At 50.9% G+C, this 17,165-nt stretch overlaps 1 protein-coding gene across 2 annotated transcripts in view; it reads left to right on the forward strand.

Annotated features, from left to right (window-relative positions):
• ZNF423 (zinc finger protein 423) overlaps window positions 1-17,165 on the forward strand; it is a 334,053-nt gene that overhangs the window by 108,816 nt on the left and 208,072 nt on the right. For both annotated transcript variants that reach the window (XM_082711334.1, XM_082711335.1), the window contains exon 3: window positions 3,092-3,292. In XM_082711334.1, coding sequence (XP_082567460.1) covers window positions 3,092-3,292 — 201 coding nt within the window. The remainder of the gene's footprint in view (window positions 1-3,091; window positions 3,293-17,165) is intronic.

The raw sequence follows: 17,165 nt of genomic DNA on the forward strand, positions 1-17,165 counted from the left end.
GACTCAGGGCTGGTGGCGGCCTCCGAGCCCTTGCCTTCTCTGTGCTCGTTCGGGCAAGGACTCGCAGGGCTGGATGGAGGCAAGACCCCGGATGGGCAGGGCCGCCCCCAATGAGCTCGAGCTGTATCACTGCAGGAGTGAAGGTCCATCCATCCATTCAGTCTTCGGGCTTCCCGCATAGCAGCTCCAGGAGGGCCTGGAAACGAGCAGACTCCAAGAGTGTTGCAGGGGATGGCTCTGTCAGAGCAGTCCCCTCCTGGGCCTCGGGGGACTTAGGGCTCCAATAGACCCCAGGCCTGGGGGAAGGGCGTGCTGCTTCACGTCAGAAGTCCCCTGCATGGCTCTGGATGACCCCTTAGAGCCTCTGTTTCCTCCTCTGCAAATGGAAAAATAGCATCGTTTACTCTTTTCCCCTTGTGTGAGGTTCAGAGACTGCGGGCAATGAAAGTGCTTTGCGGGGAGTAAAGCCAGCCGGATGGAGGAATTCCTGTTTTGAGGTTCTGATTCTGCTGCTGCTGCTGCAGAAGGCCCCTCCGGGACTGGGTCTTCAGGGGGGTCCTGCTCCCCAGCTTCTTCAGGCCACTGGTCTCTCTCTGGCTTCCCGAGGGGCAGGCTGGTGGGCCGTGCAACCTACCCCCCGCCCCGGGACCTCAGAGGATGGGGGGGGCCCACCTTTGCTTGCCTCCCCTCCCCTGCCCCTTTGTGCACAGCCACCTTGCCTTCCCATTAGTAGATAGTGGCAGGGGAGGTGACAGTTCCTTAAAACAGATTTATACTCTTGGATGACTTTATGGGTTTTTGCCTTATAAAAACCCAAGAGTTGACATTCTGATTTATCTACTCCTGAGTCAACAGGATGTACCAGATTTAAAGAGATCAAATGCATTGTAATGTTTGTGGTTCCAGTTGTAGATTAGATGAGCTATTATGGAAAGTGCTGCCAAGTAAATAGGGCCAGGAAAAAAAAAAAAAGTAACAAGGGGATAATTTAAATATGTCTATTAAATTGTGTGTTAAGTAAAGTAGCACAAGCGTGGTGCCGAATGTAACTTACTATCTGGAGAGTTGGTGTGGTAGATAAAGCCGGAATAATGCTTCTCCCCCGCCCCCCCCACCACTTCAGAACGTTTCTTTTTTTATTAAGGAAAGAGACTGTAAACTAGGAAATTCAGAGACGGGCGCTTGCTTGTGTAACCGTGGTTGTGTGATGACTTAAAATATCAAAGGCTCCAAATGTTATTTCTCATTTCTTTGCTTTCTATTTCTTCTCGCCACAGCAGCAGCTGATCAGATTTCCTGAGATAAATATGCTGCCTGGCTTTTAATGGGATTTCTATATTGCCGGGAGTTGGCGTGTTCTGATCATAGAAGAACCTAAAAATTGTACATCCCTTAATTGGTAAGAAGAGAGATATTGTGATGGGCCACAAATGGAAACATTGATTTTTACTGCCTCCGAGCTGTTGCAAGCAGCGTGTCAGGCCACGTTCCCCGCCACGGAAGGCGGCAGCTGGCGCTCCGATGAGCTGATTTGTGTTCACAGGTTCCTGACGTTGGGTGCTTGGAAGTGCGCGTTTTGTGCAGATGGGAGAAATAGAGCCCTTACAACATTATCTGTTTCTAAATTGAAATATTTACAGGACTGTGGTTTCCACCTCGAATCGAATGCACTCTTTGGTTCGTTTTTCTTTCTTGCTTTGGCGACTGGTCCATGAGGGTTTAGAGGTTGTGTGTGGAAGGCATCGGCTGTCACTGCAGTGTTTTAAGCGACACGCTCGTGTGCACATGTGCGGGTCCACGTACCTTGTTACATATACGTGTATGTTTGCAACGAGGTTCTTCCACTTAATAGAGATTTCTTTCTTGGGTTCACCTCAGTGCTGGTTTCTGGATGGGTAGATTGTTTTCCAGGACATACCGTGGATTTCCCAGTTCAAGTCTCTGTACTTTAATGAAGAAGTTTAATCCACTGACATTTATTGGGATTACTGATATCGTCTCTGTGTTTTATTTACCATGATTTTTTTGCACTTTGATTTACAACTTCTTGATGTGCCCTATTAATCTCTCAGATTGAGGCTGTGCTCTGTTTCCCAGCTGTGCAGGGAAAGGCAGTGGACAGGAGTTAGGATGTCGAGTTAAATGTCTTTTGGGTGCTCTGGATATTGGATCCCCCTGCTTGGGTGTCAGGTGCCTCACCTATGAAATGGGAATAACAAGGCTGCCCTAGCTCTGTGGGCAGGGGCAGGACTACATTACTGTGTGAGCCCCACTTAGCTCTGGGATGTGCAAGCCTGGGAGAGGGGGCTATGCATATGTAATTGAGGCTTTGAGGAAGCGTGTGGAACACTACATGAAACATAAGGCATCCTTATGGTCATGAACTCATTTTCCCGTACAGTTTGGCCACTTGTCTGCATAGTGCTAAGCACAGAATAGGTAATTTATTTTACAGAAATTGGTCGGATGATTCCAAAGCTGGTTCTCACCATCTAGACTTATCCCAGGGCATGAGTGAGGGCTCAGGGGCAGTTGAGTTTGGGATTTGACTGTCTGTGGTTTTACAAACGCATGTATTTCCTTGATTCCAGGATCAGGACATCTTTGCAAAGAACTGAGCCGACATCACCACCCTGGGAGGCTAGCCGTGTGGCTGGGGAACTTGGCTAGGAGATCTCCCTTGCTCTTAAATTGCAAGACTCTGGGGGGGAAACGAAATGTTTAGGTGCTTTAGGAGCAGCGGATGGAGGCTCTGGAGAAGCGTGTAAGAGAATTGGGTTTTCAGGAGACAGAATGCGAAGGCATTTTCACCTCCGTGATGGGTCACGACCCCCAGCATCCATGCGAAGGGGGAAGATGACAGGAAATCCCCCTAGAAGATTTGCACCAAGAATTAAAGAATCTAGTTGAGAATTATGGCACTGCACGCTACAAAAAAACCCCATATATTAATATACTGAGAGGTGTCAAGAATAATGGACCCTGGGAGGTAGAGTAATTAAATGTATCTTAATAAATGCCGGGCGATTCTTTTAAAACGCTTTCCCAAGACCCTGTCGGCTGACATGGACTGTATTCTTCCTGTTGGCAGGAGGCCTGGAAGGAGAGCCGGAGTGTGATCGGAAAGCCAGCCGTGCGCTGGAAGACAGGAACAGCGTGACAAGTCAAGAGGAGAGAAATGAGGACGATGAAGACATGGAGGATGAGTCAATTTACACCTGCGATCACTGTCAGCAGGACTTCGAGTGTCTGGCAGACCTGACGGACCACCGGGCCCACCGCTGTCCTGGAGGTAATGTTAAATAGCGCCGGGATTCTGACAGGTGGTTATACGGATAATTGGACATAGCAACAGCTTGAAGCCTCAAGTGAGATTAAAGAATTAATAATGTAATTTTACAGTTAATGTCATTTTATTGTGGTGTCTTGGGTACCCTGTATCCGCCTTTTAAATAAAATTAAAAATAAAAGCAACAGCTTTCTGGCAGGCAGGGAGTCGGGGGAGGAGCCCGGTCGTTCCTCCCCCCAATCTGCCATCTCTAGAGTGTGAGCCCGAAGCAAGTAGGGTCTGCACCCTGGATTTCTGCAAGGCCTTTTGGAAACCCAGCAATTAAGAGGTTGTTAGTGCAAAGTTAAGTAGCTTAAGTGTGGAAAGCCGCGTGAAGGAGGGAGCTCCGAGGCCGAGCTTGGATGGGACGGGGGGAATTTCAAAGGCTGACAAGAGCCCCTCCAGAAAGGGACGTGGTTCCAGTCCTGTGCTCAGCCATCTGCATTTCTGAGGAGAAGAGGTGGCTCGGAGCTCCTCTGCCAGACCTGACTGTGGCCCTGTTTCCTGTGACCTGGAAGCCTCAGAGAAAGGGCCCACAGCCATATTTTTATGGGGGCGATTTAAGGCGTCATGAGACATGTGTGTGTGTGTGTCTGGATCCTGTGGTGTGGATGGAGTGGGAGAATGGGGGCCTTTGTATTGCCTTGGGTGTGGCAGCCATGCTTACAGGGGGAGGGGGCTGACATAGTTTCAGGCCCTGAGCTGGGAGTCCAGAACATCTGTGGTCCGACATCCCTCTCCACTGTGTCTTTGGTTGCAAGGCTTTGGATGCTGGGTTGTGGGGAGAGGAACTAAAATCTTAGACAGTATTCCAAAGGGAACCTGTCTCCTATTTTGGGGGGGGCATTGCTGCTAGGAAGCAGGTTGGGGCTCAAAACTCTAGCTTCTTCTATCTTACATGCCTTTTTAGAAGTTTGAAAGCCAAGTGTTTGGGGAACTATGACTCTCCCTCTAGTGACGGCTGTACCTGCACAGCCTTGGTGAGACAAAACTCCCTATTCTCAGCCTCTGGAGGAAACAGATAACCAAAAACAGTGGACCCAAGAGGATTCTTACAGTTTTGGACTTTTGGGGGGCTCAGCAGACCAAACCTCAGTCATTTGGAATTTGTGCTATTTCAACCACAGTCAGAGGTGATGGCCAACTTAGAAGCGTAGGAGCAGAATTGGAGGATATATGGGGTTGGCTTTTGAGGCCCCCCATTTCCTGAGGGGAAATACTGAGGCATGAGAGGGGGCGGTGATTGACCGAGGTCACCTAGGGATTTGGTGGCCGAGCCAGGACCTCTCTAGGACCCCGGGCTGTATATGCTCATCCTGCTTGAGGAAACAGTAGATGGCTTGTGTCTTTCTTGATGTAGCCCAGAACTGAGGTTGGTATCAATGATAAGGGAATGAAATATTGTTCCTGACTTGAAAACACAATCAATGAATTGATCTTCTAATTAAGGGTTAGAAAATACTCTTTATTTTTGAAGTGTGAAGGAACACTTGGGGCTCTCCTAGCACCATCCCAGGGCCCCTCAGGAACCCCTGTGAAGTGATGCTGTGTTGAGTCTCCATGGCTCTCGCAGTGAGGCCCCATGGCCAGCACCACTCAGTTCTTCAGAACCAGGGAGATCCTTTTTTCTCTCTCCACACTTTCGAGAATGGTGGTGTTTCCGGGTGGTGAAGGGCCAACGTGAGGCTTCAAGGCTGAATATCGGGGTTCTTTTTTTTTTTTTTTAAATTTTTATTTATTTATTTATTTTTTTTATTTTTTTTTTAAAGATTTTATTTATTAATTTGTCAGAGAGAGAGCGAGCGAGAGAGAGCACAGGCAGACAGAGTGGAAGGCAGAGTCAGAGGGAGAAGCAGGCTCCCTGCGGAGCAAGGAGCCCGATGTGGGACTCGATCCCAGGACGCTGGGATCATGACCTGAGCCGAAGGCAGCTGCTTAACCAACTGAGCCACCCAGGCGTCCCTGAATATCGGGGTTCTTTGCTGGAAGTGGTCACTGATTGTGCTTCAATCCTGGGCAGGCTTCTTTTCCCAGTGGCTTTCTCTTCTCTCCATTGCTGCAGCCTGGTTGACATCATGATGGCTCTGTCTGAGGGGCCTTCAGCCACGGACTCTCCCCTGCTTCCTAGTAGGACCCCACTAATGACCTCCATGGGGACATGGAAGCCAGGAATCCCTAAGCCCTGGGACATCAGAAGGGAGTCACAAATTCCTTAAGAGTATGGGAAACGACCTTGCCTAATAGCATCCCTGAGAAATTCATTACCGCCCAGGAAAGGTGTGACCCAGTCTGGGAGAGTCTCCCTGACATGGAAGAAGAATGTCAGGAGTGATTTTCCCTCAGGTCTTAGGTTCTAAGGATTACCCAGTGACAGGATAAACCCCTGGGAATTGTGTGTGTGTTATTCAAAGCATACTCTCCTGCATACTCTCTGATCTGCCGTGGTTTCCCACTGTGTCCCCAGAGATGTTTCTGGAACTATTGGGGTGGGCATTGGGGCCTGTCTGAGGGGGCTCTGATACCCACTCCAGTCAGAGCTGTCCACATTAAAAAGTCTTCTATATATTGGGCTGTATATTGGGATGTGTGATAATTGACTTTTGCTTTAAAAACTTGGAACTGGCACAAAAATGCAATAGCAGTCCTCCCGGGCCAGGCTCGGGGGCTGCTGGAGGCTCACCGTTGGTCATCCAGCCGCTGGACTAGGGATGGGGCAGGTGGGCAGTGTGGACACTGTGTCCCCCTGGAAGGAAAGATGGACCCTAAACAGCCTGACAAAGGCCATTTCAGAGAGGACCACACTCTGCCAAGGCTGGGCGGGCTCTGGGCACTCAGCAGATGTTTCTGAGGGAACAAACAAGTCTTTTTTGGAGGGAAGGCAGGGGCCCTCTCCGCTTTTGAGAATTTGGGGCCTGAGGGCAGCGCCACCTGTCAGTCCTACTGTCTGCGCCTGCGGGAATCGGAATTAGGCCTTGGATGTGAGCAACACTCATCCTCAGTCATTCCCTGCTGGGAGCAGTCACTGCCCGAATGTGGAGACATCTCCTCACCAAGCAGGTGTGTCCTGGGGAGGTGGGGTGTGTTTGTGGGGCACCATCTTGAATGTGGTTCTTTTAAAGAATTGCTTTAGCAGCGTGACCTCTTGGTTCTTTCTGTCTTTCTGTGGCCGTGGTGGTGGGGGTGGGGCAGTGCCTGGTTTCGTCAGAATCTGGGAGAGTTGCTGAGGTTTGGAGATTTTCTGAGGTGGTGGGAAGCTCCCCATGGGTTGGGGCACTTCCTGCCAGGATGGCATTGGTGGCGTGCAGAGGGAGGACAGGCCCCCGGAGCTCGGCACTCAAGAACCTTCCCTTGAGGAGATTCTGGAGCTTGGGAAGGCCCCTTCTCTCCTCTGTCCCTTCTCAGGAGTGGCTCTGCTGGGGCCAGGAGAGGCTGTCGAATCGTGGACTTCAGAACCCAGACCTCTTCCTTTCTCCCTCTTTCTCTCTCTCTCTGTCTTTCTGCATCGCTGTCTCTCATTCGCATCTGAGGAGAAACCAGCCTTAAACCCACAGGGCATCAAATGTGGCATCCTGAGGACACGAAATGAGATAAGCCAAGAGCCATCGGCTCTGTGGCTGCTCACATCCCTGGAGCTGATTCCTCCTTGTTCTCCTCCAGACCCGGCCCCCCGGGGGCCATATTTGCGGGTCTGGTGTGGGGGGGGCCCATGCCATTCTGCATTCTGTGTTTGTTGCTGAACGTTTTCTGAATGGATTCCCAGGCTGCGATGTGATCTTCTCCATTATCCCATTTTTGGGTGGGAGGGGGAGCCCTCTTTTTTTAAGATAGCAGCCCGCAAGCAGGTAAAGCTCGGGTGGCTGGTCTTGTGTCCACACACTACAAAAATAAGCAATTTAGACCCATCCGCCGGGAGATGAGGAGTTCTACCACAGCCTGGACAGAGGCTGACTTGATGCCTGTGATGAGCTTGTCTGTGCCTCACGGAGCCTCATTTGTGGGCCCTGGATGAGGAAATGGCCAGAGCGTCTGGTGGCTCTCTGAACTGATGCTAGAAAGTCCCCCTTACTGGGGGCCCCGCTCACTGGGACGATGTCAGAACAGGGAGTGAGCTAAGTTTACGTTGACCCAGTTTGTGAAGTGTCGGCCAAGCACGTGTGGACCCTATAAGCGGTGGCAGGGGGTGTTTTTCATCATCTTCTAGAAACCCAGAGGACTTCAATTGCTTTAGAAACTATCTCTGGGAACTTCCCGGGGCCCCACGGAAACAGGTATGAGAGGTTTGATTCACCCAGGGGCTGATTCCAATTTTTTATGTGCTCATTGAAGCAGGTCAGCTGTGGACCTTCCGTCTGGATTCAGGGGGAATGTTTTATGGCTTTCTGGTATGAAGACTACCTTTTAAGGAGACTCTGTGATTTAGATTGACTGCTGCTTTGGCCCAAATTAATGAGGCTGACTGCCCGAGGACATTTGGGTGCTGGGTCTGTGCTGTTGTAATGTTTTACATCTCACTCGAGTAGGGACGCTCCTCATCCTGTCAGGACTGGGCTGTCAGCAGGGGTGCGCACTGTGCCAGTCGTGGAACCTGAGAGGTCCCTAGGGCTGGAGCACCTGACAAGCTTTTGGAGATCCCCAGCCTCTTTGCTAAAGGCACCACGGGTGTGATTAGGGTTTTCATCATTGGTAGGGAGAGGCAGATGGAGTCTCTTTAGAAAAACTGAGGTTTCTAACTCTGGGCTCGTCTAGGCACTTGCTCTGTAGACTGTAATTGTCTTTAGGACCAGGTTGAAGCCAAGCATTGGTTTCTTCCTCCAGGCACCATTGGGGGATCTCCGAAGCAGACCAGGCTCCTCACTGAGCACAGAGGCATCCTTGAAGTACACGGGGTCCATGCCAGCCCCCAGGGCTCCACGTGTGGGCCGCAGCCTCCCTGATTGCTCTCCCCACAGCCCCACCTCCAACACAGTGCATGGCATGGGTCAGATTCTGTGGTTATTCTGCAATAGTTTTTTGTTTTTTTTTTTTAAGATGTTATTTATTTATTTGAGAGAGAGAGTGAATGAGTGGTGGGGAGGGGCAGGGAGAGATGGAGAAACAGACTGGGCACTGAGCAGAGAGTCTGATTCAGGGCTAGATCTCAGAACCCTGAGATCATGACCTGAGCTGAAGGGAGACAATAACCGACTGAGCCACCCAGGCACCCTGAGCGATAACTTTTAATTTGTTCATCGCTGGTCTCCCCCACTACTTTGAGCTTTATGAGGACAAGAACCATGTCTGTTTTGTTCCCTCTTATGCCCTAGCCCAGTGCCTGGCACACAGTGGTGCTTAATACATGCTTGTTGGATGAAGGAATGAGGCCACCTAGTCCTCCTAGTGGTCCCAGCTGGGAGAATCTGTTTTTCACCATTCATCCCCATTTTACACATCAGGCAGCTGAGGTTCAGAGAGTTAGGGGATCTTGGTGAAGGTTACAGAGCTTGAGCTAAGATTCGAGGTCTGAACAGCTCACCCAGAGAACATAGACTGGGGACAGTGAATGATTTCCACCTAAATTCCAGACAGACATGGCTTTTTTGAATGCTCAACTTAAAAAAAAAAAAAGAAAGAAAGAAAGAAAGAAAGAAAGAAAGAAAGAAAAAAAAAAAAGATGGAGATGGAGAGGGATTTGTTCAAATAGCAACAGCAAAAGAATATGCTCCCTGTGGGTTAATTTTGCTGCTCCCCCTTTGGCTGCCCCCACTTCCTGAGGACTGGGACCGAGGCGTGTTTCCCCAGCCCCTTCGGAAAGGCAGACCCGCCTTTTCTGGCGAAGGTGAAACGCTGCTGTGTAAAAAGCTGGGTGGAAAGTTAATTACACCCTGGTTTGTTCAGCTGTGGCCAGAGTGACCTGTGGGCCCTAATTATGGGGCTGGGGCTGCGTGAAGGCTGGCATCTTTGCCAGCCTTGTTCCTGTCCACCGGCTGGCGGGATCTTGCCTTTGTGCGCCGGCTCAGGCCCTTTCTTGCTCCGACAGCATGAGTGGGGGCGGTCCTTGCCTCATTGCTTGGGGCACCCCTCGTACTGGTTTCATTTGGGCAGAGCGGAGTCGGCACGGGCAGCCGCAGGGCAGTGCACTGCCAAGTGCACAGGTGCAGGGCGTGAGCTCCTTCTGCCCACGGGGAGCGTGCATGGCACCTTGGTGTCAGCCGGCGTCTCGCAGTGCAAAAGGCCTGGGGGCTTGAGCACAATTAATCCCCCCACATCAAGAGCTTTCCTGCATGCAAACAGCATCCAGCTAGAAAACACGGAGCAAGGAAGGCTCCTGCTCACGGCAGTCACGGAAGGTATAAAGACCAGGCAACAGACCCGGGAAGCCACATTCAAATGTTTGGAGAGGACAAACCAGCCAGCAATATCAGGTACGGAGGGACACAAAAGACTTCCCTAATAAACGAGGAGGCAGACCTTCTTCTTGGGTGGAAAGATTCAATATCGTAAATAGGTCAGTTTCCCCTCGGTGAACCTGTTAACTTTAGGTTAGCCCGTGAAAGTTAACAGTGGGATTGGTTTAGAAATGGACGAGCTGATTCTGCAGTTCGTTAGGAAGGAGAGACATCGGGGAGTGGAAGGGAGAGCCTGACTGAGAGGAGCGATGGGAAGGATTGGTCACCAGGCCAGATTTTAGAACACGTTCTGAAGCCGTAGGAATCTGAGTGGTGTGGGAGAGATGAAGGCCAGGAAAAGAAAGCGGAAAAGGGATGTGAACGGAACTGGAAATGCAGTGTAGGAGAGGTGTCAGTGTATGTCGGCGGAGGACAGGTGGGTCACTCAGTCATCGGGATTGGGGTGGGGTGGAGCCATCCCAGGGAATGGAAGTCGGATCCCTCTCCTCCAAAAGCCCAGACAAATCCCAAATGGATCAGAAATCTAAACAGGAAAAGAAGACTTGAAAAGACTAAAGGAAAACAAAAGTGGGCTTTTAAAGAATATGAGAGGATCAGAGTGGGGAAGCCTTTTCTAAATATAACTGTAAACCCAGAAGCCATAAAACAAAAGTCAAATATTCGGCCACATAAAAACAGAACATTTCTGCATAGCCAATACCGTGATAAATCAAACCAAAGACACGTATCATGGGCAAAAAATAGTTTTCCTTAATGTGTAAGAAACTCCCACCAATGCTAAGAAAAGAACCAATAAATCGACAGGAAAGCAGGCCGAAGTCTGGGCTGCCTGAGGCCAGCCCCTTCTCAGAACGGTGGCTGCCCCTCTGATCTTCAGATATTTTGAATATCTCCCACGCACAAAGTACAGAAGTGGAACCGGAAAATGATATATTAGTAAATTATGATGTATTAGTAAATTACACATTTAGGAAGAAACCTTCTTTAAGAGAAGAGAACCATACATTTTTTTTTAAAGATGTATTTATTCATTTGAGAGCTCGAGAGAACTCGAGAGTGAGAGAGGGGGTGGCCGACTGGGAGTGGGGGAAGGGGCAGACGCAGGGGGAGAGAGGATCTCAAGCAGACCCCAGGCAGAACCCAATAGTGTGGGGCTCCATCTCACAACCCTGAGTTCATGACCGGAGCCAAAATTAAGAGTCACTCAGGTGCCCCGAGAACTGGTAATTTAGCCCGCAAGAAACTACCCACCATTTTTAACCTACCAGGTGGGCAAAGACCAACATGTTCACCAGCCATTGTGCTGGTAAGGACCTATAGCCTAGATGCCAAGACGTGGGGTCTTGTTCTCCTCTCTGTCCCCAGGATGGCCTTGGCCGATCGCTAGAACACGTAGTAGGTGTTCAAGAAGAGTTTGCGGATCTTGTCCCCAGGGAGGTCGCAGCCTCTGTGGGGCAAGAGCTTTGAACCATAAGGCAGCCTGTGGCAATGCCATGGGTAAAGGGTTCTTAGGTGTGAGGTTGTAAAAAGAAAGGCTCCATGAACCATGCCTGGACACAGTAGGTCTTCAATTCGTGCATCATCAGCAGAGGGAGTTACAGAAGAAAGAGACGATCTACTCTTCGAGCAAGTACCGAGCATGTACTGTGTGTAGGATCTCTTCTGGGTGCTGGGGATGGAGGAACTGTTTATTTCCACGAAAGGTAACACAGTGGAGAAGGTATTCACATCCCAAAAGCATTCCATGACTTGTAAGTTGCTGAGTCCTAGGTGGCCTATTTATTTTTTACATCTTTTATAGAGTTTTAAACATTTTTTGAAATTTATTTATCAGAGAGAGAGAGCACACAAGCAGGCAGAGTGGCAGGCAGAGGCAGAGGGAGAAACAGGTTCCATGCTGAGCAAGGAGCCCGATGCGGAACTTGATCCGAGCACCCTGGAATCATGACTCGAGCTGAAGGCAGCTACTTAACCAACTGAGCCAGCCCCTTGCCTGTTTAAAGGAGGCTTTCCCAGGGCCTTTAAAAGATGCTTCCTGGCACACCTGGAGGGTGCAGTCGGTTCAGCATCTGACTCTCAGGTTTGGCTCAGGTTGTGAGTGATCTCAGGGTCATGAGATCGAGCCCTGTGCCAGGACGTCTGCTGGGGATTCTCTCTCTCCCTCTGCCCCTCCCTCCACCCCCCTTGTGTGTGCTCTTGCTCTCTCTCTGTGTCTCAAAAATAAATAAGTAAATAATAAAGAAAGTAAATAAATAAAAGGGGCTCCCATGAACATAGACGTCGTGCCCACACCTCTCTGAGAGGGTGCCGACTTTCTGTGCTGGCCTGCGTCTGCGCTGCCATTTTGGAGGAAAGCAGACGGGCATGGCGAGCAACCGGCCAGTCTGGGTCTGCCTGGCCCATGGTGAGACCAGAACCTTCCCTAAATTGCCTGTTCCCTGCCCTCCGAGTCTCCTGCTAGGAGGTGCATGGGGCCGTGGTTTTCTCTGGGCTCGAGCCTTTGGTCCTGGCTCCTGGCACACCTGTGGAGGGGAGTTGGTTTTAGGGGCTGGCATCATTCTTTGCCTCCTGGGAGGCCCGCAGGGGTATAGAATATGTCCCCCTTGCCTTGATTATGTGGAGCAAACGCTGCTATCACCTTGTGGGGCCTGTAGGTCTCTCCAGAAATCGGACACCACATCTAACAATATAGAAGGCAGGGGTCAAGGTGGGAAGAATCCACACGTCTCTTGGTTTCCACGGGAAGCAGTATGTCCATGGGTGTATTCTGAGGCTTCTAAGTGCTCTCCAAAGTGGGGAGGATCTTCTCCTACTATGCCACCCAGCTAGCCTGATTACCTCGATGCGCCCAAGGGTGGATTTTTTTGTTTCTGGGGGTGGACCAGAGTGGAATTCAGGTGTGGTGGCTGACATGGGGAAGGCGTCTGCTGCAAACACCCTCTGGGATGAGCCTCAGGGAAGAGACCCTGGAAAGGCCTTGGGACAGTGAAAGGGATTGGCCTGGGACTGGCCCACTCTGGATCCTGGTTTCCTCTCCTTCCCTGGCAGCAGCCGAACCTTCCGCTGGTTTCCTGTTGTTAGGACCAGGATGTACACCCAGCGGGACCTCAAGGTCCTGGGAGGAAAAGACAAACCCCAAGCTGGTGTTCAGGCTGGTTGCGTGTGTATTTCTGGGTCCAGTCTGCTGTCCAGCTTGGAAGTTTCTAGAAGGTAGATGTCATGCCAGGAGGTTGTGATACCATACCTTCTGTGAGTCTGGGGCTATGTGTGTGTGTGTGTGTGTGTGTGTGTGTGTGTGTGTTTGTGAGACAGAGACACAGAGTTTTTATTAACAAGGAATGTATAATCTAGCTAGAAAGTGAAGTTGATCCTTTGGGTTGCCTGGCACATAGTAAGTCCTCAATTAACGTGCTGTCTGTATACTCAACTGTATACTCAACTCCAGCTGAGAAGCCAAAAAAAAAAAAAAAAGCAGATTCATTGGCTCAGGGAACTGAGAAGTAAGGCTAGCTTCAAGCATGACCCTTCAAGGACACACTTCAAGATTGTCTCTACAAACCCCATACCCAGGTGTTCAGTGGCAGCGGTGCTGCCTCTAGGACCACCCCGTCCCTGCTTCCTCAGAGAAAGAGCAGCCTCTTTCCGATTGCCAGGACAGAAGTCCTCAGGTTGACTCGTAGAGGAGCAAGCAGCCAGGACCAAGGCTTATCCCTGAGAGCGTCCCTGAGGCTGGGTGGGGGAGACAGCCCTGTATAGACTCGGGCTGGTGGGAGTCGGAGCCACCTCTATCTAGACCCCTGGGACTGAGAATTGGGGATGTCTTCTGTAGGAGGAAGGAGGGACATGTGGGCAAGCTTGGAGGAGTATAATCGTCGATTTTTTTTTTTAAATTAAAGATTTTATTTATTTATTTGACAGAGAGAGATCACAAGTAGATGGAGAGGCAGGCAGAGAGAGAGAGCGAGAGGAGGAAGCAGGCTCCCCCCTGAGCAGAGAGCCCGATGCGGGACTCGATCCCAGGATCCTGAGATCATGACCTGAGCCGAAGGCAGCGGCTTAACCCACTGAGCCACCCAGGCGCCCATAATCGTTGATTCTAATGCCAGATAGCATTAGATGTCTTTAGGATGTCTTCTGTAGGAGGAAGGAGGGACGTGTGGGCAAACTTGGAGGAGTATAATCGTTGATTCTAATGCCAGATAGCCCAGCTCCGATGGTCAAGTCCATTCACTTTGTTCTTGATGGGATCTAGCGATCTCATCTCAGAATTTAGGGGGGCAGTTTCCTGAAAGATCACCTAGTTCAGCACCTTCTAACCCTATTCTCAAACCCTTATTCTCAACATAGCTGGTGCATAAAGCTGGTCAATGTAGAGTGCCCTTAGGCGGTCTGAAAGCCTGGACTGGGTCAGGCTCTTCAGTGAGGTAGGACTTAGGACTTGTCTAAGGTGTCACAGGGAGGTGGTGGCTTAGTGGGTGCAACCCCCCCTTTCCCCAGGAGATGGCTAGTAATATCTAGGAGGCAGTGCAGCTCCCAGGATGGACAGGGGACAGGGGCTGGACCCACAAACCTCACATCATCTGGACTGGACGTTTTCTTTGTTTGCTTCTTGCGGAAGAGTGACTAGGGCACTTGAATTCTTATAAACTTCCTGGAAGTTGTGCCCCTCCCTTGGGGGGGGGTCCCACAGAAGCTGGCCCGCCCTCCCTTCCCTGATCCTGACCCTTTGGGGGCAGAGTTCTGGGAGAAGCAAGTCATGTCCTGGAGGCATCCCCTGGCTGCTGGGGCTCCGGGACATCGTGTCCAGCCTTGGGCCCAGGCTGGAGAGAGGCCGGGCAGCCATCGGGGGGGTCTGGCCTTGAGGCTTGAGTGGCTCAGGTGCCCAGATAGTGTGTGTGGGGGGAAGCTACAAAATCAGTCTGCGATGCAGGTTCCTGAGAAACCCAGGGTGACCCCAAGTCATATCACCCACCATCAGCTTCAAGGGGAAGGAGGAGGCAGATAAAGCATTCCAAAATGGCAATACCAAGATGTTTTTCTTTATTCTATTGGTATTTCAGTAAGAAGTGTTTTCCCCTGATGGATATGTCTATACTCCCCAAATCTCAGCATCACTGAGCAAACCCAAGGTCCGTTATGTGCACTCAGGTCAATCCCCTTCCCGTCAAGACTGCAGTTCCGTTAGTCCAGCCCTCCTTGCTCCTGCCTGACACCGCTGTCACTGATGGTCAGGATACAGGGACCAGAGCCCTTTGGAGAAGCCCTGGTGCTTTCTCCTAGAGGTGCGTGTGAGTTCCTCAATCAGTTGGGCGTAAAGACCTGACAGTTGTGTTTCCCAAGTACTCAATCTTGGTTTCCTCCAATTTGAGGCTTGAAAAGCTTGGAGAAAATGCCTGTCAGTGAAGACCGGAATAACCTCCAGCTGGATCCTGACCTGGTTTTGGGGGTCCAAGGGGCAACTAGAAAGTATTGTTCTCCAAGAGTCCTTTATTAGAGCTGAAAGCTATCAATGGTCTTTTCCTGTGTCCCTTGCCTAGGCTACAACTCCCCGCGCCCAAAAGAACAAAATTAACTACTGCTCAGAAGAAAAATGTGTTCTGTAGAACCACAGCACCCCCTGGTATGTATTCATTCATTCATAGGGTCACTTTTTACAGCACCTACTATGAGCTGGGAACTATTTCAGGCACAGGAGATAGAGTCATGAATGAAAGGGGCAGTGCTTTCCAGCCTTCTGGAGCACCTAGCCCCTCGCTGGCTTTGGCCACAAGATTCCTAAACTGACCCCTATGTAGTTATTTTGTTCTAAAGAACCGGCCGGTTCCCTCTGCGGTGTAGCTGAGTGCCGGCCAAGGCCCGTGTGAGCGGTGTGAGCGGGGGAAACAAGTAGCGGGTTCCCTGCCAAAACGGTTAGTGTGCTTGGAGGCTGTGTCAGCAGAAGTAGGACGGGGAGGCAAGAGCTCAGTTCTACATGTTGTTGGAGAGACCAGGGCTAGGAGGGGCTTGGGGGAAGATGGAGAGGGGGGTGGTCCTCAAAGCCATGCTTGCAGTTTGGGAAGTTTGGCTTCTCGGTGGTTGGTGTCAGGAAACTCAGCCCTAATTTGCCTCAGTCGAGTAGGGGAATTTAGTGGCTCAGGTAACTAGAAAAGGCAGACGTAGTCAGCACTAGCCTAGCTTCAGGTGCGGCTAGATCCAGGGACCCTGGCAAAGGCCTGGGAACCTGGTCTTCCTTTGTCTCCTGGCTCTGATGAATGGAAGCTGTTTTGGCTTTTGGCTCAGGCAGAAGGGAGTGCTCCAAGTGGCAGACCCAGAGATGTTCCCCAGAGGAAATCAGGGTGCTGCTAGCAGAAGAACGGGGCGACGGGGGGATGGTGAATGCTGTCATGCTGCATCAGCCCAGAGAGGGAAGGAGCTTATGCCATTTAACCAGAGTCCAGAGTAGATGACCTGACTTGCGGGGGTTGGGGGGCAGTGAGCATGGCCAGTCCTGCCCATACAGTGGTCAGCTGCCTCTGATGGCGATCCGGTGGCTGATAGCTTTCCTATCACTTCCAGATAGAATTTATGGATGCACAGGGCTGAACGGTGGGAGCTCTGTTCAAAGCAGCGGGGAGCCAAGGGGAACACGGGCATCATATAAAGGTGCTCTTTATATGTGGGCCAGAGTGAGTGTCCCTGTGGCCCCTTGAATGGGTCTCGGTTCTGTCCCTAGAGCACCAAGATTAACTGAGAGAGGGGTTCCTCCAAACCTCGAGATATCTGTGATTGGCAACCCTTAAATGACACCCTAAACTCAGGAAAATAAAGAACATCCCCAAACAAAATGAGAAATCAACCAAATTTATCTCCTGCTGGCTGGGGCGTGTGGTTCAAGGAGTACAGCCAGCAGGGGATTGGCCTGGCCTGGTCTTAGAGAGGGAGTCATCAACTGCTTGCGATGCTGTGGCAAAGGCTTGGTGGGGGAGGGGGAGGGGCCGGGGGTGCGGGTTGGGGGGGGGCGCGGTTTCCGGAGTGGCAAAGAGCAAGGAAATCTGAAATTTAACTCTGGCACTGGTCTAAAATCAAGCTGAACTATTGGTTGAGTGTTTTGGCAGTGTTTTTAAACACTGTGTGTGCCAGCTCGGGGGAAAAAATGTACAGGGGATTATAAAATGCTTCATTTTGTGTTAAACAGTTTTATTTTGGAGTTGACTGGCTAGAATTTGGCTGCCGTCGGGAATGACATCATTGCTCTGGGGAAAGGGGCATCTGGGAGGACTGGGGCTGTGGGGCAGCTGGGCAGGTGCGGGGAGCACACACACCCCGGGGAGCCTCCCCTACCCCGCCACCCTGGATGCCGGAAGTCTCCGCCTGGCCATGTGATTGGCTGTTTGTGTCAGCAGTGCCAAGTGGCAGAGGGTGACAAGGCCAGATCTCCTGGAGCAGGTCTGTCCCCTTGGAGGGCTGGTAGA

This window comes from Mustela nivalis (genome assembly GCF_964662115.1).
Source record: "Mustela nivalis genome assembly, chromosome: 18".
Lineage (NCBI taxonomy): Eukaryota > Metazoa > Chordata > Mammalia > Carnivora > Mustelidae > Mustela > Mustela nivalis.